This window comes from Moschus berezovskii, chromosome 24 (assembly GCF_049115385.1).
Source record: "Moschus berezovskii isolate FMDL1 chromosome 24, NW_MosBer_1.0, whole genome shotgun sequence".
Taxonomy (NCBI): Eukaryota; Metazoa; Chordata; class Mammalia; order Artiodactyla; family Moschidae; genus Moschus; species Moschus berezovskii.
In genome coordinates this window covers 3,384,449-3,409,563 of record NC_142483.1, presented here as the reverse complement: position 1 = coordinate 3,409,563, position 25,115 = coordinate 3,384,449, and the positions used below count along the sequence as shown (strand labels likewise).

General features: G+C 46.6%; 1 protein-coding gene and 1 pseudogene across 15 annotated transcripts in view; one reads left to right on the top strand and one right to left on the bottom strand.

The window, feature by feature from the left end:
- Positions 1 to 19,352, bottom strand: part of NR2C2 (nuclear receptor subfamily 2 group C member 2) — a 108,295-nt gene extending 88,943 nt beyond the window's left edge. For 4 of the 14 annotated variants that reach the window (XR_016036255.1, XM_055413504.2, XM_088831967.1 and 1 more), the window contains exons 1-2: positions 19,213 to 19,350; positions 4,343 to 4,426 (exon numbers count right to left, since the gene is read on the bottom strand). Coding sequence is in view for 10 of the 14 variants with exons in the window: in XM_055413504.2 (XP_055269479.1) it covers positions 4,343 to 4,402 (60 nt within the window). In the remaining 4 variants the exon portion in view is untranslated. Of the gene's footprint in view, positions 1 to 4,342; positions 4,427 to 14,784; positions 15,308 to 17,372; positions 17,584 to 18,105; positions 18,505 to 19,212 lie in introns of those variants that run through there. The other 10 variants (XM_055413502.2, XM_088831964.1, XM_055413501.2 and 7 more) reach the window with 8 other exon arrangements.
- Positions 18,402 to 24,182, top strand: LOC129547520 (uncharacterized; annotated as a pseudogene). Its single transcript, XR_016036152.1, has 2 exons — positions 18,402 to 20,016; positions 21,969 to 24,182. The product of XR_016036152.1 is annotated as an uncharacterized LOC129547520 (transcript).
- Positions 24,183 to 25,115: the final 933 nt, after the last annotated feature.

Here is a 25,115-nt window from a genome sequence, read left to right as displayed (position 1 = left end):
ACTCATATGTCATCAAGTTTTACTGTTTTGGAAAGTATATAATTCTAATTAAAAAGCAGAAGTCACAAATCCTTTTAGTTTTTAGGTTTTTTTCTTTTCTGTTTTTTTATTTTGGAAAATACCCCCTAATTTTGGTAGTGGCATCTGGTTGCTGTTATGGGTTATTGTTTTAAAACAGTTTTTATTGAGATATAATCCACCTACCATACACTCTATCCATTTGAAGAGTACAAGTCAAAGGTTTTTAGTATATACACAGGTACGTGCAACCTTTCACCACAGTAAATTTCAGAAAAATCTCAACACCTCAAAAAGGTATCAGTTGCAATACCCAGACTGAGGCAACCACTATAATCTACTTTCTATCTCTACAGAGTTCCCTGCTCTGGACATTTCACATGAACGGAATAATATGCTGTCTTTTGTGACTAGTCTCTTTCACTCAGTATAATGTGGTCAAGGCTCACCCATGCTATGGCATGTATCAGTAACTCATTCCTTTTCATAGCTCAATAATAGTCTACGGTTTAGATACACCGCACTGTTGTCTATTTATCAGTTGTGGGACATTTAACTATTTCCACCTGTTGCCCATTTTGAATAACACTACTATAAACACTGGTGAGCATGTTTTTATGTTTTCATTGCTTTTGGGCATACAGCCTGAAATGGAACTGCTGGGTCATATGGTAACTTCATGTTTAACTTTTTGAAGGACTGCCAAGTTGTTTTCCAAAGTGGCTGAACTATTTTATATTATGACCAATAACACAGGTCTCCAATCTCTCCACATCCTCTCCAATACCTATTAACCAACCTTTTTTTCCCTCAAAAAGATACAAACTCCTGAAACTGACTCAAGAAAAAAAGACAATATGAATAGACCTATAACTAGTGACAAGACTAAATGAGGAACTAAAAAACTACCTGCAAAAAAACCCCAAGCCCACATGGCTTCAATACTGAAGTCTACCAGACATTTAAAGAAGAGTTAGCAATTCTTCATAACAATTCCAAAAAACAGGTCACACAGTCTGCAAGCAGCCGGGCCAGGATTTAAACCAGGCTATCATTCCAGAGTCTATACTCTTGACCACTGTATTAAACTCTCTGAATAACTGAAAAAATCTGAATACATTATAGTACACCCAAGTTGTTATTTTGTATGATCCATCTTTCCTAGTTCATTTTGGCAATGTGATTTCTCTGGTCTATAGCAAAAAAAAAAAAGACTGTTCTGAGAACTTGGGAAAAAATCATTTACATAAGTGACGATGTTGCTGTATCTCATTCATACGGCAAAAGCAAGAAAAGAAAGAAGAAACTGTCAGTTGCTCAGTCCGATTCTTTGCGATCCCACGGACTATAGCCCACAGGGTTCTTCTGTCCATGAAATTGAAATTCTCCAGGCAAGAATACTGGAGTGGGTTGCCGTTCCCTTCTCCAGGAGATCTTCTCAACACAGGGATTGAACCCAGGTCTCCCACATTTTAGGCTGATTCTTTACCATATGAGCCACTAGGGAGGGACCTGCTAAAGCTTCCTACATGTTTTTATTTCAATGACTTCTCACAATAAGATAATAGGCGCTACTGCTACTCCCATTTTCTAGATGAGGGAACTGAGACACATGGCAGTCACAGACGCCAAGTGGCAGGGCCTGGATTTAAACCCGCATCTTTCTGATCCCTGGAGAGCCTACCCTCTAGGGCAGCCTGTCTCATGCCTCATCCCTACCACAGAGCTCTGGGGAGCAGATCCGCAGGCCTGTTACTCACCGGCATGGGCTTTTGGCCAACAGGCAGGGAAGGGGTCCTTCATCGTCTGCTGAACGAATAAACAACTATCCCAAGCCGACTGCTATTAACCCCGAACTAAAAAAGTTTATTCCCACTCAATTACTGTTTAGCAACAAAATGATGACCTGAAGCTTCTCACACGTTTGGCTGACCTAATGTTATACAGTTACCGTATGTTAATAGTTTAAGTCATTAAGCTTAAAATTTCAAAATAATCATGGAAATACAGGGAATATTAAATAGGAAGATTGCTTTTGTTCTTCAAATTAATAATGCCTCCTATTATTGTGGAAGTCTCCACAAAATGTACTTTTTGCCATCGGAATCAATAGTTGCACTAAATTAATACATGAAATTCCTTATTTCCTCATGGCAATAAGGCACCTGACAGAAAATTTCAGAATACATACACAAAGCTTATATTATCCTAGAAGTTACTATAGGTCACTAACCTCTTCCCATAAGAGGTAATGATGACTTCTTAAGGCAGTGATCCATATACTAGTCTCCAAGTCTGTGTCAACTGGAAACTGTATTAAATGCAAAATAACCCGAAATATTTGAAAAGCCAACAATGATTTTCAAGATAACTGTTCCTATCACAAACTAATGCAACAAATAAACACAAGCATTTTAACTCTGATATTTTCACAGCTCTGTAGCTCTTTAAAAAATATATATTGAGAAATCTGTGAAATCTGTTTTCATCTTCAGTTAACACTAACCATGATTTGTTGATGGTTAAAGGACATGATTTAATCATGATTTGCTGAAGGTCCAATACTGAGGCCACCTGATGTAAAAGCCAACTCATTAGAAAAGACCTTGATGCTGGGAAAGATTGAAGGCAGGAGGAGAAGGGGGCGACAGAGGATGAGATGGTTGGATGGCATCACTGACTTGATGGACATGAGTCTGAGCAAGTTCTGAGAGTGGGTGATGGACAGGGAAGTCCATGGGGTCGCAAAGAGTGGGATACAACTGAGTGACTGAACTGACCCGATGATTTGCTGGGCGAGAGGGATGATTATATTGTCACCTTAAAATTAATGGTTTATCGAAAATCTGAAAAATCTGCTCACCATTTTTACTGATTTAAGCTGGCATGTGTGTACTTATTTTTTATTTTAAAAAATCCTTTCTTTAAATGTCCATTCTTCTGTAAATCTGCTTCTTCACTCTAGGAATATGATTAGTGGCTCAAAAATATAACTCTGAATCCTTCCAATGGCTCCAATTAGAAGCACGAAGCATGGTCTACACGAGGAGCTTTGGAAGAAGTGAAACACAACAGGGTCAGTGTGCCCTTGACCGATTACTTCTTTGAGCCTTGCTTTCCTCACCTTCACTTTTAGCGATCGTATCAACCTCAGAAGGTTGCTGAGGACTGAAGTCCTTGTGGAGGGATGGCAGAGTGAGACGATCTGGCCCCACTTCCCTCCTGGACACCTTGAGTTGCCTGCCCAGACCAAGGGACTTCATGTCTCCACCCTGTCTTTGTACAGGTTTCTGACTTAAGAAGCCCCGTCAGCACCTGCCAGGTTTCAACCCTGCCTCCTGGGGTCTAACAAACGATTACTTGCAGTGCAAGACAGCCTCCAGGACTACCCTCCATACATGGAGTTCTATGTCTTACCATTTTATAATTACTCCTTAACCAGACCCCAGGAACACTAAAGGTAAGACTAATGGCTCACTCACCTCCACATTTCTTATTGTTTAGTCACTAAGTCTGTCCGACTCTTTGTGACCCCATGGCCTGGAGCTCGCCATGCTGCTCTGTCCGTGGGATTTCCCAGGCAAGAATACTGGAGTGGGTTGTCATTTCCTTCCCCAGGGATCTTCCCGAACCAGGGATGGAACCCGAGCCTCCTGCACTGGCGGGCGGATTCTTTACCACTGAGTCACTCAGCAGGACAGGGCAGAAGGTCAACAGTGACTGTGGACTGCACAGAATCCACCCCCCACCACACATGGTATTAAGACTATCAAACATGCAAGAAACTAAGAGCCTGGGACTTGAAACTATACTTTCACAAGCCTGACAAGCATCAAACCCTTTGAGTTTTTGTTCAAGGTAAAATCTTTAAAGTCACCTTATCGTATGCAGCTGCTGCTGCTGCTGCTAAGTCACTTCAGTCGTGTCCGACTCTGTGTGACCCCACAGACGGAAGCCCACCAGGCTCCCCCGTCCCTGGGATTCTCCAGGCAAGAACACTGGAGTGGGTTGCCATTTCCTTCTCCAATGTGTGAAAGTGAAAAGTGAAAGTGAAGTCGCTCAGTCGTGTCCGACCTTTAGCGACCCCACGGACTGCAGCCTACCAGGCTCCTCCATCCATGGGATTTAGGCCACCCTATTCATGCAAAGGAACTTGAGGAGTCAATGTTCTTGTGGTTTTAACTCGTCTTCAACGGCAGCATCCTGCTCTGGATTTGGATCGCATGCTGACTCCATCGGGACCATTTCAAAGGGCGGCGCACACTGATGTACTTTTGCTGTAAGAGCAAGAGTGCCAGCTGGTGAGCCAGCCGCCGTCACTCACCTCAGCCACCTGCCGGGTCCCCACTCTGTGCTGCACCAGCCCCTCCGCATTTGTAGCCATGGTGAAGCAAGACCATTAGAGAACCTGTTTGGAAAGATGCAGCGACTTCCATCAGGTGGGCAGAAACCAGCCTCCTTGAAAAACATCAGTAAACAAAATTCTCCTTTGCTACTGTCTGGTGCAGGTTTTGTCCTCAGACCACAAGCTAACCAGCTTCTCCAATCACAGGTACCAATATTGATTAGTAGCAACACTTCAGTCTGGGGACAAGACTCCCCACTGGAAAACACAAAGATGAATTTGGAACTTTATCAGGTCTCTTGGGTTGTAACAGCTTGGTTCATCTCTCAGGCAGGTGGGAACCACCACCATCTATTTGGATGGCCCCGTGTCACAGTGTGCTGAATGCGAAGGTGGCTATCCGAGAAAGCTGGTAAGGTCAACTTCCAGACAGAGCACGAGACTGCTGTCAGCAACTATGCTTCCGTTACTAGTGACCAAGCAAGGAGCAAAGCCCCGCCAAGTACTAACACACCTCACTCAGGAGTTAAAAAGCAAACACTGACAAAAGCAGTAAGCACTACATTACTAAAGTGGGCTAAGAACATGTTCCCACAAATTTATCAATTTATATTCTTCAGTCCTCATTAAATTAGAAACGCAAATAGTTCAGCTTTATGTTACTAGAAAAATTATGCCATCATTTGCCTCAAAATTGAGGAAGATCATCTAAAGACCCAACACGTGCTAGTCTCCTGGGTCAGGAGCACTGGAGTGCAGGCACCTTGCTGAGACTGACCCTGTATTCAGGTCATGCAGCAACGCTCCCCTGAGGGGTCTCGACGTGTTGGTCACTCAGTCGTGTCTGACTCATTGCGACCCCATGGACTGTAGCCTGCCAGGCTCCTCTATCCATGGGATTCTCCAGGCCAGAATACTGGAGTGAGTAGCCATTCCCTTCTTCAGGGGACCTCCTGCCCTGCAGGTGGATTCTTTACCCTCTGGGCCATCAGGGAAACCCTGCCACTGCTAAGTCGCTTCAGTAGTGTCCGACTCTGTGCGACTCCCTAGAAGGCAGCCCACCAGGCTCTGCCATCCCTGGGAGTCTCCAGGCAAGAACACTGGAGTGGGTTGTCATTTCCTTCTCCAAGGCATGAAAGTGAAAAGTGAAAGTGAAGTCGCTCAGTCGTGTCTGACTCTTAGTGACCCCATGGACCGCAGCCTACCAGGCTCCCCCATCCCTGGGATTCTCCAGGCAAGAGTACTGGAGTGGGGTGCCATTGCCTTCTCCAAAGGAAACCCTGAGTAGTCCCTAAACCCTTTCCAATAACTCTGCCACAGTGAACCTAGGATAAAGGGGCTCCACTTTGGACCCACCTTCTGGACAAGACAGAGTTCATTACTGACTGCACAGATCAATGATTAACAGGAATTTAAAGCTCTTGTGTGACTTATTCTCAGCATTCACACATAAAATCTATACGGTGCTATCAAGTGTGTAGTTCACAAAATGCACATACAGTCCATATGCCTGGCCACCCCTCAGTCACTGAATATTCTGCAATGCACCTTTACAGAACACTTTCCTATAGTTTTCACCTAAAGTGTTACTTTAAGCACTGATGTCTATAGAACTTTTTCACTCTGGTAACCTTCTATATTATTCTATCCACTATTAGACAGCCACCACTTCTGTTATCACTAATTCCCCTTCAGATTATTTAATTACCAAAATAAGAGATGGGAGAATGAAACCATGACAAATAAGAGAAGAATGCCCCCTGACTTCAAGGATCACTGTCCTGTAAGAGCAGGTGTTACACCGACCTTGACAATGACCCCAGGTCACCAGTGTCAATGGATCGTCTTCATAGAACACGATCAGGTCCAAGACGAGGGAGGAAGTGTTTCTGATTATTTATTCTTTTAATAAGTAGCCAAGACTTTTAACATTTGTTTACTCCTCTTTGTTTCTACAAGAAAAAGCTTTGAGAAACACTCTTGTCTCTTCCCCTACTTACAGTCTGGTTCCAACTAATAAGAGACAGAGGAAAAAATAATGACTTCACATGTACCAGAAATCAACTTGATGAGAACAGAACTACTGCATGTGAAAGACTGGAGCTCCTTTTTCCTCAAAACCAAAGAGCTCTCTAAGCAATCAGATGGATAAAGATAGCAAACAGATATACTACATTAAGAAATAAAATCTAAATAGATACATTAAGAAATAAAATCCAAACATGCAGCTGTGACTGTAACACTTTGAGGTGTTACTAGCATTTCTGTTGCTGTCAACTGCATTTTGATGCAAGAAATACATGAACTTGAGTATTAAAAAAATAGTGTTAGGGAAACATCATAAGTATGAGAGTAGAGAAGTAACAGCGTATTAGAAAGGCATACTTTTCTACCAGGTTTCCCTAAAAGAGGTGCGTGAACCTCCAAGATATGAGGTGAAAAGGATTTTACAGGTGACTGTCTGATAGAAACCTTTCTGTAGTGACTCACTTGAACACTAAATTTGCAGGACTGATCAACCTCAAATACGGCTCAGGGGGTCCCAAGATACTGCTAGTGACTGCTGATTACAGACAGTAGGTCTCAGAGAAGTAGCAGTTAGCTGCTGAGTTTAGAAACGCTAAACATTCTGCACATTAATCCTTTGATGATTATATAAACGATAAATAACTTCTACTCTGCAGCTCATCTGCTTGCTTTCTTTATGGTGTCTTCGATGAACGCAAGTTCCTAAGTTTCATAAGGCTGAATTTCTTTTTCTTGACAGTTTGTACTTTTATTTATGAAAATTCTGTTCTACCCCAAAGTCACAAGCCTAATTTGAATATGTTTAAGTCTCTCACGTTTAAGTTCTCAATCCATCTGCAAATTAACTCTTGAGTCAGAGGTAGACAAAGGGCCCGATGAATTTTCTTCAAATACGGATAATCAATTTTCAACCCCATTTATGGAACAATCTAAGCTTTCCTCACTAGTCTGCAATGACACCTGGGCCACGTCTTGAGCCTCCCTGTGAGGATGTGCTTCTACGTTCCCTGTTCTCCGGCACAACTGTCCTGCCTTCCTCTGTCTCCTCATCATCTGATGCTACCCCTTTACAGTTCAGGCTTGCTCTCTGTTGGGGCAGGGGCCCCCCTCCCACCTTGCTCTCCCTTCCATGCCAACCTCTTGGTCTACAGCAAACACTCAATACCCAGAGCAACAACCTTCCTTTATATATTGGATTGACCAAAAAGTTCGTTCGAGTTTTTCCCATAAGGTGCTGTGGAAAAACTGGAATAAACTTTTTGACCACCTCAATACTCGATGTCTTCTAATTCTTGATCTGTTAGGTTTCTGCCACCAAAGAAGCTACAGGCATCACCAACAGCAGCTTAGGAAGTGCTTACAAATGAACAGGGAGGAACATGCACCTCTGGAAAAGCAAGCAGAGACTAACAGAATATGAGAGAGACGGAAACTATGAAAAGTGCTTTCAACACGGATTTAAATCCAGTGAGACCAGGCAGGAGAGAGAGAAATTTTTTAAAACATATTCCATTTCATCATGTTTGAAAAAACATGTTAAGCTGCAAACCATATCTTATTCTCCGGAATAAACCAAAGAAGACAGAGGCTGCTTCTTGCAGGCATCACGGTGTAGTGAGGAATAAATAAACAGCATCCTCGAGTGCCGTGAGAAAGTGAGGGGAACCTTTAAGTTAAATGCCTCAGGAAAAAAGACAATGTCAGGGGTCAGGTTCCCCTCAGGGCTTGCTTCCTTGGCTACCCCAGCCACAAGTGGCCCCTGGGACACAGGGAAAGGCAAAGCTTTGCAAAGGGTATTGGGAGATATTAGGGGGTGTCTTTCAAGAAACAGCAGCTCTGGGAACAGTGGGTTATGTCTACACCTAGTTTGAAAAGCCATTTTCACTAGTACAACATAATTCTGCATTTGAAATCTGAAAAACAAAACAGAAAAACCATACTGTTTGGATACGACGAACTAGACAAAGCCCTTGAAAAAGTCTTGCTGGTAGGGCGAAGCAGAATCATGCTGAAGTAACTGACACTTGCTGCGCGGTCACTGCACCGCGGGCCCTGTATTCACCAGCACGGTGGGCAGATCACTAACACAGCTCTCGGTTCAGAAGCACAAGGCCTCAAAGGCTGGTGCTCACCCACTCGGCTGCTCACCCTGGAGCACCGCACCCCCCCTTTCCTAATTAATTAGCCAAAGGCAAGAAATCCATGTACCCTAAGTTAAACAACAACAAAACCAACCTACTATGGAATACTTTCCTATGGTGGTTTTAAACTAACCAAGTTCAACTACCATCCATTCTTTTAAAATAACTAGGCAACAAGCTGACTGCTGAGCATGAGTAACAAGAAGAAGAAATAAAGGAGAAAGTCCTTGTCCTTGAAGAACTTATGAAGGAAACAAGTAAGAGCTGAGCAAGGTAAAGTCTACAGTCTGGAGGAAGAAGCAATGATAGTTTCACAGGAGAGAAGCCAAGAAGACTGGTCTTGAAGGGAAGTAGAACTGAGCAAACACACAGAGGGCGGGTGGGAGAGTTCTAAGCAGAGCTCAGACAGACCGGCAGACCACAGGAGAACGGCACAGTCGAGGACCAGCAGGCAACCTGCAGGAGACTGCTGGAGCAGTCAAGAGGGAGAGAGGTGGGCGCTGAAGACAAGAACAACCAGAGGTGTGGCAGAGACATGAAGTGGTCATATATGGCTCTTCCAAAAAAAAAAAAAAATCCTTCAGGGGACAGTGAGGAGGAGACAGAAAAGGATGGTCCACGGAAGGCCAGTTAGAAAGAAAGTGGTGGCAACGAAGACTGGGGATACAGAGTCTTCACCTGAACTAGCAAGTCTTTCCAGCACACAATGACAACAGGGCACAGCACACAAAAACTATTGTGCAGACCACAGAATGGCAGAAGTAAAACCACTACTGCTTGGCCTAAAGTGGCAGGAGGTTTGAGAACATCAATTCCTGCAAATGCAAGTAGATCAGGATCACTCTTAACAACAAAGAGGACACAATGGTGACTTTAATCAACTCTCCCAGATTTGCAAAAAGCATCCAGCTGACCAAACTTTGCAACCAGGGTGTCTTTGGTTTCAGCGGGGGGCTACAGACCCCACTGCAGTGAGAGCGGGGCTCAGACTGGGAACACCCGAATCCCAGGGAGCTGGAGAACAGCCTGGCCGTGCTCTCCCCAGGGGCAGGCTGAGAGGCCAATGTCTCAAATGACAATAAACACGTCGTGGGACAAGGAAACTCTGTCTTCGCTGACAGGAATCGGGGAGCCTGCCTTGCCCTTCACAAAGAACTGATTCACATCATCCTTATTTATATATTATGTGGCCCAAAATTACATAACATTAAAGATTTACTGCCTTGATATTTCCTCATCGAAACAAATATACTGGGTTCAGAGGCCCTGGCAGGCTTCTAAGCTGATCTCTCTGATACTGGACGGCATGAGATTATCATGAAGAACAGATCTTAATACATATAAAAAGGGCCTAACACTGTGCCAGGCACACAGCAGGCATGCAGTGCATAGGTCGCTACTGCTGGCACAAACTTCAAAGTCATGTGAAAGCAATGACAAACTGTGTATTATAATGCATATTATAATCAGGAACAGGTCCCTTATTTTGACATAAGAGCTACATGAAATGTAACTACACATGTGTATGTATTATATGCTCATACAATATTTATAATTCACTCTGTTAAACTGCACAATGAGAAATGAAAGGGCTGAATTAGGATAAACCTTACAAATATTTAAAGATAAACCAACACCAACAACTGTTTGCAAAATACTACTGCATATAGAACTTCCTGCCTGGGAAATCCCAAGGGCAGAGGAGCCTGATGGGCTACAGTCCATGGGGTCACAAGAGTCGGACAAGACTTAGTGACTAAACAACAACAACAGAACTTCTAGACAGGCAACAAGGTATTCAGTGTGAGTTTTATTATGCTATGACTGTCAGAAATCTCTTTGTACTCATGAGAAAAGAAAAACAAAAATATAAAACACCTGAGAACTTAAAAAATGAGAAATATACCATTCAAGACTTGAAATCACAGATCGACCTGAAAGCAAGAAACAGAAATCAAGTGACAGATTTAGTAAGTGTCCACCGACATGAGGATACCAGAAGGATCAAGTTGAGGTACACATCCTGTCGTCAGAAAGAGGCTCAAAGACTACTTAGCTCTGGGGCCAGGTGATTTCCTGTGCCCACAGGAAACTTGCTTCTTCCCTGTTACAAGTCCGGGGTCCAGGAAAGGACGGTGGAGGTGCTTTGGAGCTGGGGAGGCGGGTGAGCAGGGACTAGCCGGGAAGAGGAGCTGCTCTCACCTCTGTGGAGTCCCAGCAACCAGAGCAATGCTCCAGGTCACCGTGTGGAAACCTGTCCTGAAACCCCACTGCACACGGGGAGCTCTCCTCAGTTTACCAAGGGCCCAAGTGCAAGGGCAAAATGCACACTCCCTGCTTCTGTTAGTGTGGCCCGGCGAGAGAGGGAAGGAAAGCAGGACAGCTTTCGGAGCGCCTACAATGCGCCTGGTATCACTGCCTGCTGCTGCTAAGTCACTCAGTCGTGTCCGACTCTGTGCAACCCCAGAGATGGCAGCCCATCAGGGTCCCCCGCCCCTGGGATTCTCCAGGCAAGAACACGGAGTAGGTTGCCATTGCCTTCTCCAATGTAGGAAAGGCAAAGTGAAGTCACAGTAGGCAGCATTTAATCCTTAAATCCATGCCTTCTGAGTAGGTGCAACATTATTAGCTCCACCAATGCAGACAGGAGAAAAAAAAAGGAGACTCAGAAGTTTAATCAACTTGTTCCAAGCCACCTAGTTGGAAAAAGTGTACCTGGGGTTCTAACTCAGGCTTCTCTGACTCTAAAACCACAACCTTCCCTCTGCACCAGACTCCCCTTCAAAATAGTTTCCTGAAAGACGAAGTCAACAGAAGAGAATTATAAAGAGAGACAGAAGCCCAGCTAATCATCTGAAGGAACAAATGGCTTACATCAATATGCTGGACCTTTAGTAACTTATTTATATAACCACTAATTCCTAAATATGTGCTTGATGTTTCAGTATTACAGAAATTTCTGACCTAGCTCCACCCAGACAGCAACACGACAGTTCCTATGGAACCTGAACACCCTTTCCCCTTATAAATTTTACCGACATAATAAACATACTGATTAAAATAGCGAGGGAAACTTTACCATCTCCTCAGTAAACATTTTTCTACTGAAGCCTAACCGGCAGATGCGAAAGCGCACACAAACCACAGTGAAACAGCTGTGTGCGTGCTCCCTCAGTGAGCACACACGCACCGCGCTCCCCTCAGAAAGCAGCACCACTGGCACCTAAAAGGCTCCCCTCATGCCCCCACAGAACCACTGACTTCCTGCTGTCCTGCCTTCCACGCTCATGGACTCCTTCTGCTTGTGTCTGAGCTGTATGTTAATACAGTTTTCCCGTGTCTGGCTTCTGCTGCTCACTGTTGCGATAACCATGAGCAGCGAGTGCATTTTCACTCCTGTAGAGCATCCCAGCACACGACTGTGGCACTATTCACTTATCTATTCTACAGCTGATGAGCATTCAGATTATTCCTAGTTTGGAGCGCTAATGACTGGCGTTCCTCTGAGTGTTCCTGCACAGAAGGTCCCCAGCTTAAGGTGGCATAGCTTATGATTTTCCAACTTTACCATGGTGTGAAAGGGATATGCATTCAGTAGAAACTGCATTTCCATTTGTGAATTCTGAACTCTTCCCAGGCTAGCAGTATACAGTTATGATCCTCTCATGATGCCAGGCAGTGGCAGCTACCTCCCAGTCAGTCACATGATCTACTGTTAAACAATTATTACTGTTACAGTTAAATAATTAAACTGTTAAAATTACTCTGCTGCTCACTTTCAATATAGTAGTCAATAAATTACTAGAGATATTCAGTAATTATAAAATAGACTTACATTACACGGTTTTGCCCAACCGCAGGCTAATGTCAGTGTTCTGAGCATATTTAAGGTAGACAAGCCTAAGCTTCAATCTTTGGTAGGTTAGATGTATCAAGCGCATTTTTATGTACATTTTCAACTTATGAATAACCCCATCATAAATCAAGGAAGATCCATATGTGCCTTTTGATGCAATGCTACCTTTTCTTCACTTGAAAATTTTCCTACTTTTCCTACTTTATCTCTTCAGAAAAGAGACATGTTATAAATTTAGGACTTCCCTGATGGCCAGTGTTGAGACTCTGCCTGCCATTGCAGTGGACATAGGTTCGATCCCGAGTATGGGAAGATCCCACACGCTGTGTGGCAACTAAGTCAAGTGCCCCAATTACTGAGCCAGCGCTCTAGTGCCTGCAACTACTGAAGCCTGTGTGCCTAGAGCCTGTGCTCCCCAGCAAGAGAAGCCGCTGCAAGGAAAAGGCCACACCCCCCAGAGAGTAGCCCTCACCCTGCTGCAAATAGAGAAAGCCCACGCACAGTAACAAAGACTCAGTGCAGCCACAAATAATACATTCTTAAAAAATTTACGTTTTAAAAAATCTGTACTGTAAAGCCTTTGACTGTGGATCACAAGAAACTGTGGAAAACTGTTAAAGAGATGGGAATACCAGACCACCTGACCTGCCTCCTGAGAAATCTGTATGCAGGTCAGGAAGCAACCGTTAACTGGACGTGGAACAAGACTGGTTCCAACTCGGGAAAGGGTTACGTCAAGGCTGTATATTATCACCTTGCTTATTTAACTTATATGCAGAGTACATCATGGGAAAACGCTGAGCGGGATGAAGCACAAGCTGGAATCAAGATTGCCGGGAGAAATATCAATAACCTCACATATGGAGATGACACCACCCTCATGGCAGAAAGTGAAGAAGAACTAAAGAGCCTCTTGATGAAAGTCAAAGAGGAAAGTGAAGTGAAGTCGCCAGTCGTGTCCGACTCTTTGCGACCCCATGGACTGTAGCCTACTGGGCTCCTCCATCCATGGGATTTTCCAGGCAAGAATACTGGAGTGGGTTGCCATTTCCTTCTCCAGGGGAACTTCCCGACCCAGGAATCCATCCCGGGTCTCCCACATTGTAGGCAGACGCCTTATCGTCTGAGCCACAAAGTTGGCTTAAAGCTCAACATTCAGAAAACTAAGATCATGGCATCCAGTCCCATCACTTCATGGCAAATAGATGGGGAAACAGTGGAAACAGTGAGAGACTATTCTGGGGGGCTCCAAAGTCACTGCAGATGGTGACTGCAGTCATGAAATTCAAAGACACTTGCTCCTTGGAAGGATAGTTATGACTGACTTTCTCAGTGGAGACCGACCTGCCATGCAGAGGCAGGCAGCTATTGGAGAACGGGAAGAAAGAACGTCAGGTGGCGCCCAGGGAAACCATGCCGCCTCAGATCTGCTCTCCGGCCACCAGCCTCTCGCTTCTCTCCCCGCTCTGTGGATACCACTCACCCCATTTTCCAAGCCTCAGCACCTTCTCTCACACGTTCCGCGAATCCAAGCAGCAGAGAATGACAGTCTCTTCTATCGTTGGCATGAAATTCCTCCCTACTGACTCGTTAACACTTCAAGGAATTAGAATCTTCAGCGTTACTTGTCCATAATATTAGAATAAAAGGTTTGACCTCCTTTTATGGACTTTTGTTGTTCAGTCACTCAGTCACATTCAACTCTTTTGCAACCCCATGGACTGTAGTCTGCCAGGCTTCTCTGTCCACGGGATTTCCCAGGCAAGAATAAATGCAGTGGATTGTCAATTCCTCCTTCAGGGACTGAACCCACATTGCCTGGCCTGGCAGACGAGTTCTTTACCACTGACAGCCACCAGGGAAGCCCTCCTTTTATGGACTTCAAGGCTTATTACAGTGGAGCAGGTAATTTTTACTGTCCCTAAAAATCGCACTTTGCCTCAGGCTAGCTGTCATGATTACAGGCTCCTTGGAGCCCGTGGGTAATCAGAAAGATACTTGAGTATCTGAACCAGTCTCTTCCTTTCCCATCCTAATCCCCTCCCACCCCTCTGCTCCCAGACCCCAGATGCTGGGGTAGAAAGCTGCTCTTTCTGTCCCCTAAGAGTGTCTTACGCCAATGACCTAATCTGGGCTTTCAAGTCCTCTATCCACTCCCCCACCATCACTGTGGCTATACTAGCTGAGTGTTCGCAGGGAGACTTGCCTTTGGGTACAGAGTCCCTGCTGCTTAAACTCAAGCACTCAGGATACCTGAAGAAAGGATGGAAAGCAGTAAGCACCTGTCCCTGACAAGGGCTATGGGGAGAGAATGGCAGGGTGGGACAGTCACAAAGAGAACTTCAGGCCGAGTAGGCTAAGGCAAAAGAGACTCCAACAGGTAAGGAACAGCCTACCTTTTCAATGCGTGACAGATGCGGTTAAAGATGCCAATCATGCCTGGAGGAAAACAGTCTACATTAAGTTCTCCATAACTAGCAGCAGTGAGAAGAGGCCACTAGCCTCCGACAGAGGACTGCTGCAGCAGGTGGGAGGCCAGCCTGGATGAGCCTTAACACGGACCCTTCCCAGGTTCTCCCCATGCAGCACTGATTAAGGGGCTGCTCTGGGACTAAAGGCGCACACAGCACAAAAGAGGACTCACGGATACAAAACCCAAGTGAGAGTCCTCAAAATGTGGAGGCATTCAGGGAGCGAGACACACGGGCCAGTGCTCAGTGCCAAGGCTGAAGCGGGGCTGGGTCACAGGCCCACCTGCCTTGCTCTCTATGCCACCCGGATAACAAGAGGCCCCTGTTCCTGACCCCAGTCTCAATGTTGGCTCCCCGCCTCCTCATCTTACAAGCAGGGAATCTCTCCCACTTAAAGTTCCAGAGACAGGAGTAACTTGACTTCTTGGAGACAATCACTAAAACGTCCCAGGAGCCCTCATAAACTGGGGTTATCACAAAGCTTTTCCTCTTTCTGAAAGGCATGTTTATGACGATGAAACTTAAAGGTCACCGTAAACACAACTCCTAAAAGCAACAAATAATTTAATGATATAATACATACATATATAAAAAAAAGATATACATATAGTTAGCTTTTCCACTAGACTATGAGTTCTTTGGTTACCCTAACGAGTACAAGGAATCAAAAGTGCTGGATTGAAAAATAATACCAAAAAAACTCTTAAATAGGACAGAAAAAAAAAATCCAAAAATAAGTGATTAAATAAAAGGGTGACTATTTTAAAAATACTGTAACATTTGCAAAATCTGTATTATATAAAATAAGTGAATAAAAATGTTCCATTTACCAGACTCTTAAGCAGAAGCTTGATATATATCCGATAAATACTCTGTGACGTTGGTAAAGCAATTACAAGGTGATTTTCAATAACTCATCTTTGAAAAGATAACTATTTTAAATTAATGGCTACAGAGACTGAATTCCCAACTCTCTGCAAGCTCACTAAGTCTTCTTTGTCCTTGGATCCTCTGTGATAGAGTAAGACCAGCATTTTTTATTTCAAGAAAATCACACTGGTGCTTAAGTCCTCCAGTTAAAGTAAATGGCATGAATATATATGCTGTTTAGTTCCATTCACACTAACTTTCACACAGTTTACTTATGATACAATTATCTATTTCTTATCTCAAAAAAAAAAAACAAACCATAAATCAACACATTAGGTGGGTAAAAAAGGGTTCCTCTTGGGTTTCTTACAGATATTATGGACTTCCCAGGTGGCACGGGGGTAAATAATCTGCCTGCCAATTCAGGAGACAAGAGACATGGGTTCAATCCCTGGATAGGGAAGACACCCTGGAATAGAAAACCACAACCCACTCCAGTATTCCTGCCTGGAAAATCCCACGGACAGAGGAGCCTGGTGGGCTACAGTCCACAGGGTCGTAAAGAGTCGGACACGACCGATGCATGCACCCTGTGTCTGCAGACAATGCCACGCTGAGAAACCACTTCCTAACTCACCCAAATACTGTAACAGGTATTTATTTTATTGCTGACACTGCTTCTTAACTGCTAAACAAGCCTACATAAAAAGATACCAGAGATATCAAAAGTATCAACAATTCAATCACTCAGCAAGCAGTCACTGAGCCACTATGCTAAGTGCTGGAAATACAATGATGCGCAAAATTATTCCTGCTCTCATGAGGTAAGGGGAACAGGTATCCATCAAACGATCACAGTACGGAGTGTAATTATGCAGTGAGAGAAAAGTTATAAAGGGAGAGAACACAGTGTAAAGAAAAAGAAGTTGATCTAAACTGGTATGAGGGATCACAGAGGGACTCCCTAAGGAAGTGAGGCTTATGCTGACATCTGCAGGACTTGGGTGGGGGGGGGAGGGCAACAGCAAATGCTGTTAATTCCTTCCTTAAAGGAAGAGGGAACAGCATCTGAAAGAGCCTGGGGTAGAGGTAAGCCACACCTTCAAGGAAGCCAAAAGCAGGCCAGTGTGTTTCATGCACAAGGAGCTCAGAATACAGGGATAAGAAAATGATGAAAAGTCTTAGGTTTGAAAACAGGGAGGAGGAAAAGGACCTCTAGCGTTATGTCCTGGTAGGGCTTGAGCACTAAAATGCCTGTAAGAGAATTTTATAAATTGTAGCTCTGCACAATTTTGTTAATAGTATTAGTCCCACTACTTTTCTTTCTAAATACACTTTTGGCCTGGATGCCAAGTGACCAGCTGAAAGCATAAGAGCCAAAATTAGTTTCCCAGAGTTCTGATTCAGTGTTTTGCCCTACACCACATCGTCTAAAAATTTCACTGTTTGCCTCACTTAACCAGTCCAATGGCTTTTCCATACAGCTAGTTCTTCATGACAATAACTCCAACTGTGATCATTTACTACACACTTTTCTAAGCTCCTTATTTACATTTAACTCATTTAATCCGAAATTATAGAAGGAAGGTTCTATTCACTGTCCTGATGAAAACAACGAGGCTCAAAAAAGTCAAAGAACTTACCCAAAGTCACAGGGCTAGTAAAGACTGGCACTGTTACCCACAACACTGGCTTCTGCCCACAGCATCTGTGTGTAGGGATGTGTGTACAGAGATGCGCTGAGGGGAGAGGCAGAGACCAGAACGCAGGTGTTTGGAATTTCAATCACGGACCCGACGCCCACCAATGTCTGAATCAGCTAGCACCTGGGTAACAGCGGGGCTCAGCCAGTATCTGAGGAGTTGAAGGGATGACAGAGGACTTTAATGTGGAAGTAAAGTGATTTTCTGATGCTTTCCCACCAAGTCACGTATTCAACAGCTATGCGTTTCACGGCTTTATTTTCCTTGACTCTCATTGATTATTCTTCTCCGTTACCTCTATCATATTTCAGACTTCAGTTCGGAGGTGGGGGGGGGGAAACGGATGGAGCAATGAACTAACTGGCCAGCCTCACTGCACACCAAGTGCCCTCCCTCCTGCGGCTCTGCACTGGCCCTTTTCTCTCTCACGCTATTCCTCCCTTGGCTTCTTCTATTCAGTCACCACCTCACAGAGGCCCTCCCTGACCACTCAATGGCAGTTTTCTCAGGCCTGAAACACATCACCCCCCACCCGCAATTCTAGAAGAGCAGGGGCCTGCTCTACCTGGTTCTCTGAATGTATTCCAGGACCCTGGGCTGAGCGAATACATATTTAACCAACGAATGAAAAGACAATACTCCGGATTCCCCTGTTCTCAAAAGCCCTCCATACCCGTAAGCTTTCCACTCCAGGTGGCTCCACACTCCATTTTCAACAATAGCAACACTTCCGCAGGACTCGAGGTTTGCAAAGTTGCCTGGACTCCATTTTCTGAGTTGAGCACCTCACACGAGCTGGGAAGGGAGGTCCGGCCGGGTAAGAACGCCCATCCTCCCATTTTAGGGTCGATGAAATTGAGCCTCAGGAAGGGGATTCGCCCGCAGCCGCGCCGACAACACGGGCAGGAGCCCTAAGAGGTGTCGACTCCACAACGCCCTCTCCTACGAGCCGACGGCCGGGGGCTCGGGATGCTTCATCACCTTTATTACTATTGTTCAGCAGCACCCACTCCGGACGCGAGGCAGGCGGAGGACGCGCCCCGGCCCTCGCCGCGCCCCTGCGCGTCCCACGCGCCCCCGGCCGCGCCCCGCCCCCAGGCCCCGCCCCCGGACCCCCGCCGCGCCCGGGTCTCTGCTCCCGCGCCGCGCGGGGACCACCCCCTGCCAGCACAGCCCAATCAGCAGAGGCCCAGGGGGCGGGGCGGCGAGGCCCCGGCCCTCCTATCTGGGCGGCCATTGACCCCCTCAGCTGTCACTCATAAGGTCGCACCCGCACACCCGCCTTCCTCCCTTTCCTCCAACCCGCCCCTTCAGGGGGGAAAAAAAAAAAACAACAGAAACGGCGGTTGGGCCACGGTGGGCGGGAAGCGGAGAGGAGAGCAGCCGGGGAGCGAGGGAAGGACGGCTCCGGGGAGGAGCAGGCGATGGAGGAGGAGGAGGAGGGGAGCCCGGCCCAGCCGGAGCCGTCGCCGCCGAGGACAAAATGGCGGCGCTGGCGGAGGGCCAGCTGTGAGGCGGGGCCGCGGTCCCCCTCCGCCCCCACCCCGCGCCGGCCGGGCCGGTCAGGGGGAGCCCGCTCGCCGGGCCGGCCGCGGCGGGGAGGGGAGCGGAGCGGCCCGGCCCACTATGCAAAGCGGCCGGCGCCGCCGCCCCGTGGCAAAGGTAAAAGGGTCGGGTTCAGCCGCCGCCGCGGCGCCTCCATGTCCGCGCGCCAGGCCCGCCCCCTCCGCCGCCCGCCCGAGCCCGCCGCGGCCCTTTTTTCCCCCCCTTCAATTTTTACCTCAGGATTTGGCGCCAAAGCGGCCTCGAAGCAGGTCCCGTGTCTGCGGCGGGTCGGCCCCCGGCGCGGAGGGCAGGGCGCGGGGGGCAGGCCGGCTTCCCGGCGTCGGCGTCTGGCGGGAGCCCCCGGGCCGCTCCGGCTCGCGGGGCAGCTGGCGAGAGACGGGACGCCGGGGTGGGAGCTGCACGGCGGGGGCGGGCGCGGAGGCGCCGCCGGGGTCGCGGGGAAGGAGGGGTTTGTTATTGTTTTTGTCAGTGAAAGGTCAGAGTTCGTGACCCCGGTGCCGCCGCCGCCGCCGCCGCCCGCGCGCTGGGAGGAGGAGGGCGAATGTTCCTCTTCCTCTTCCAGCGCCGGCCTCGCCGCGGCCGCGGGGGGCGGGCGAGCACGCGATTGGCTGGGGCGCGCGCGCGCGCCGGAACGCGCCGGCCGCGCCGCTCCGGCCGGCCCCTCGGCGGCCGCGGCCCGGGCGGCGGCTGCGGGGGCCGCCGGGGTCCCCGCCCTGGCTCGGCCGTGCCGCCGTGCGGGCCCCGCGGTGCTTAGACGCCGAGGTCGGCGGGGCGAGCGGTTGGCTGGTCGTCACGAGCCGGGAGCGCCGGCCTCCCCGCCGTTCGGGCTGGCCCGCGGGGCCCGTCCCCCAGCCCGGCCCCGCCGAGCCCAGCCGAAGCCCCTGCTCTTGTGGACGGCAGAAGCGACGGCGGCGGAGCGCCCGCAGGGCGGAACTGGGAGGTTTGTTAGGTGGGCGTTGACCTGTTCGTGCCCTCGGTCCGGAGGATCTGAGGATGCACCAGCTTCTGCGAGTATCAGGTAACGTGTTGAAGCCCTCCCAAGCCTGTCACTGTCTTTTCTGGAATATATGCCCCAGGTCTTAAACGTTCAGAGTCTTCTCGCGATTTGAAACTGAACAACAGTGCTTCCGTTCAGTTAAGTCGCTCAGTCGTGTCCGACTCTTGGCGACCCCGTGGTGCAGCACGCCAGGCCTCCCTGTCCATCACCAAATCCTGGAGCTTGCTCAGACTCATGTCCATCGAGTCGGTGATGCCATCCAACCATCTCATCCTCTGCCGTCCCCTTCTCCTGCCCTCAATCTTTCCCAACATCGGGGTCTTTTCCAGTGAGTCAGCTCTCATCAGGTGCCCAAAGGATTGGAGCTTCAGCTTCAGCGTCAATCAGTCCTTACCAATGAAGTGCATCAATGCTTAAGTGTATACAGAGAAACTCCTTGTAGAGTTGCTTACGTATATAAATACAGTTGCTTCTCTTGATCCTATGAATCATGGGTTGTAGTTATTCACTAGATATTTCTCTCCCTTAGGGACGGTTTGACTTGCTTTGCATGGTTCTGACTGCCGTTTTAATTGGGACGCCCTGAACTGCATAGGCCAGACCGCTTGATGACCATGCTTTGTAGGCCTAAGATCCAATGCTAATTGATTTTTTTTCCTGAATTTCTTGTTTAATAAATTCTGACTCGAAGATGGATGATTTAGCCGTGTTTTTTTAAACCAGTAGCTATTTAGTTTTTATCAGTGTGACCTCAACTTTGAGTATTTTGTCCATAATCTTGTAATATTTATATTTGATAGGAAGTGCTTTAATACACCCATTTTCCCTGTTTTCACCTCTCAAGGAAAAGGAAGATGAGAACCAGAAAGGTCAAATGATATGCCTAAGGGAACACAGTATTTTGATGATAAATCCTTGTAAACATGTACTGCTTTGTAACTGTGTACTTTCCTCCCCCCAGATTAGGTTTTCAGTGTTGTATACCGCTTCTAGCTATAGCTTTAAAATACACATATTGAGGTTTTTTGTGGGGTTTTTTGGGGGGGGGCAAACAAATTAAAACTGTACTAGATTTTGAAATGCGTACTAAATAATAATTAATGTTTCTCTGATGGCTTATGATTTTCTCCATTGAATACTCGCATTTCTGTGAACAAGGCACTGTTATTTCATTTTACTGAGGTGAAAGAACTGATGCCCAGATAAGTTACCTTTCTGGTGCTACAGGTGCAGAAAGTGAAGCCAAATCTCTGATCTAGTCCTTTGGAACTTTTATGTTGTAAGCCATGCCATATCGGTTCACTTTGTTTGTAGTAGTAGTAAGTAATTTGCCGGTTAAAACCTTGGTTAATGTTGATACTAACAGTAATAGCAGGACCTTCCTGGGGGTTGAGTGATTAAGACTTGGCTTTCCAATGCAAGGAAGAGGAGGCCTGGTCAGGGAGCTGAGATCCCACATGCCTTGTGGGCAAAAAAACAGAAGCAATATTGTAACAAATTCAATAAAGACTTTAAAAAAAATTAATAGCAAGCCTTCATAATCTTGAGCACTTTTCTGCCCCAGGAAACAGAAGTGCATGGAATGCACAGGCAGATTGCTGCTACAGTATCAGCAGGTAACAGGCCTCTGCAGGCTGAGGTGGGCACTGCCAGAGTGCCATTTTCTTGCTCCACTGTGTGTTGGGCAGAAGTTTTTTGTGGTAACTCTTAAGTGATTTTGTAACACTTAATGGATTTTATAATGACAAAAATACACACATTGTGTTACACTTTTCTTGTTTTGACTATTAATACGAAGTATCCACATTTGCATTCACAGTTGCTTTGAACTTTGTTTTATCAACCTTTAAAGTATTCTTGATTGGGGAGTGCACTTCAGAACTGCCAGGCGCGTGCTGGGTCTGAAAGCTCTGGGTGGGGCCTGGCATCAGCACGTCTGCTGGGCATCCCAGATCATTCTGACGCACCCACAGGCTCATCACATCACTGATCGAACTCCAAAAACACGTGACAAAAGGAAAACTTCGTGTTCAAGAATGTTTTTTAACTTCTTGACTGTGCCTGAAGACTACTCACTGACAGAACCATTGGGAATGATCTGTCGGGCAGTACCCAGCGCTTGTATGTGCACTGCCTCAGCACCTACCCACGCTGAGCCTGTTCTGAAATGTGCCTTGTCCTTATCTCAGCCCTTCACACAATACCTGGTACAGAGTGGGTATGAAGTGGACGCCTAGTGAATGCTTTTCCCAGCAACAGTGTATGATGAATTGTGTTGGTATCATCATCTTGTTTTTACGGATGAACTCAGTGAAAACATGGTTTAGTTGGGCTTCCTGGAGCTGGCCTGTGAGCCCGGGGCCTTCTAGCTCCCTGCATAGAGCATGTGAATGAGATCCAGGCGTTCCCTCCTCAGCCTCTGTGGTCCTCTGGACAGGTCTTTTTTCCCACAACACTAAACAGGTCTGTTCTGCAATCATTAACTGAGAGCAGGAAGAAGATCATGCAGTTTTCATTTTGTACCTGAGTAGATGTTTTTTGCCATCCAAGCTTATCCGTGTTTAAATGATAAATGTTAATGAAAATCAAGTTTTAATTAAACAGTAGTTGTAGATGTGCTAAATTTTTCAAATTACTATTATCAAGTTTCTTTTTACCTAAAAGGTACAGCTTTTGTGATAGTGTGAATAATGGTTTTTCCTTTTTATTTTCATAGACTAGGAAGACTTAATGATTACCTTCATAAGCACTTATGTACATCTTTGTATCATTTTTCTGTAATAGCTTGTTATTTTACATAGTATTTATGACATTTCTGTCATTTATATAATTATGACATGTTTATAAAATAAACTTTTAAACCTCATATAATTGTTACTAGCCTTTTTTAAAAAAAATAACTTGGAATCTGAATGTAATCACTGAATACCAGATTGCACATTCCTTATACTTAGACATTATCCTGTTTAATCTTCATAATAACCCTGTGAAGTAGATGGTATTATCTTTTTTTTTTTTTAACTGAAGAGGCAGAAAACCTTTAACAGAGGGGGAATGACATCTGCAAAGTCACCTGGCTGGCATATGCTGGGACATTTATCAATAGTGATTTCTGCTAAGTTTTATATATATATTTTTTGGTCATGCTGCCCAGCTTGAGGGGTCTTAGTTTCCAGACCAGGATTGAGCACACGTGCTGGGCAGTGAAAGCCTAACCGCGGGGAGTGGTTAGGGCCTCTGGGGAACTCCTTCTGCTTAGTCTTTTCTGTCCTTGGGGACTTAGAAAAGAAGGAAACCTTTCTCTTCTGCCCACGTCTGTGATTCTGTCACGGTCAAGCTTGGTCATGGTGGAAGGTTACTTGGGGAAGTCTCAGCTTCTGAATCAGTGGCCCTTGTTCTTCCGAGGTAGAGAAAGCCCGGTGCTGCAGTGGATGGATGGTTCTGGAACATAGGAACACTGCAAGAGTGGGCCCCAGACCCCTCCGGAATGGCTTTTACTGAGTCATGACTCTAAGGGATTTTTTTTGTTGTTTCTGTTTGGTTTTTCGTTCACGCTGAGCAGCATGACCAGGGATATTAAATCCCTGGTCGGGGAAGTGCCAACTCTGGTTTCTGCCCCCTGGCTCCCATGCCTTAGTAAGTTGTACTTGGTTCACGTTATCTTGAAAACATAAGGGAAAGTCAGGTTATCTTCCCAGAATAGAGCACCTGCTGGGACTTCCCTGGTGGTCCAGTGGTTAAAACTCCACGCTGCCATGGCAGAGGGCACAGGTTCGATCCCTGGACAGGGGAACTGAGACCCTGCATCCCACGAGGCATGGCAAGTAAATACACCTACTTTTTAAAAATCGCCTGCTTTAGAATATGCTCGGGAGCATGCTGTGTTTTTAAATGTCATCTAATTGGGCCTCTTTGAGTCGTGAGGCCTGGAGTTCTTTACTAACCCAGCACCACTTCAAGAGCTAAGCCACTTGGGGCTGCCAGCTGTCTAAAACAGCATTCCTTGAGTTTCCGAAGACATGAGTTCCACCCCACAACCTGTTCACTATAGCCTAGGAAATGCACCTCAAAGCAGAGATTCCTTGGAAAAGCCTCTCCCTTAAGTGCTTTGCTATGCACCCCGCCCTCAGCCTTGGGGAGAGAGGGGGACGCTGCTAGAGGCCTCCGGCTTCTAGGGAGCTCTGGGTACACAGTCAAGGCTGAGGGTCTGAACACACATATCCCCTGGCTTTTACCCTCACATTTGGCCCCTCCTCCTCTGGTCCCAAGTTTAGGTCTTATCTCTGTCTTAACTGCTGTGGTTTCCTAGCCTTCCTAACTAATCCAAGTAATTCTCTCCGTGTCCATTTATTCATCCACCCTTCCTTGCTCCGTTCGTGCTGCTGCTGAAACAGCCACTCCTAGCCCTCTTCTGTTTAAGAAGTTCTTTCAATGGTTCTGCATTGCTTAGGGCTGAAGGGAAAAGTCAGATGCCTAAGGTGAGGACCTTGAGTAGGGTAGGAGTCCAGCAGGCAGTCTAAGGGAAGTTCAGAAACACACAAACACCATTGGTGTGTTAAATGGTGTTAGTGACCCCTGGCGAGCTCACTACCCACTTAAAGGGATAGAGCCCCTCATCGGCACCTGGAATGCGGCCCAGAGACACTTCATCTCAGATTTCTCAAGAGAAGCCAGGAATCCAGACGTGTAAATGTGAAATCTCTTACCTTTAAAGTACTGGCAGTTTGCAACCAGTTTCTAAACTCTGCAGGCCAAGCAGCATCTCTTAACCATGGTTCTGGGCGTCAGAACTAAGTTTGGGAACTTTGAGTAAGCAGATAAAATCCAAACTCCTGAGCCAGGGTGATCGAAAGTCCTTCCCACGGGTCCTTTCTGCCACCTTCAGTTGGCAGTGGTGGTCTTCCAAGAAAAACACGGTGGAACTCAGAATTGTGATTCTATTGAGCATACAGTTTGCACCTCAAGGAAGGGAACTTGGCAGGCAGAAAATGAGCCCCCAGTTTAGAAGATGAAGCCAAAGTGTGTGTGTTGCGGATGGGGGGCAGGCAGAAAATGAGCCCCCAGTGTGTGTGTGTGTGTGTGTTGCGGATGGGGGGCAGGCAGAAAATGAGCCCCCAGTG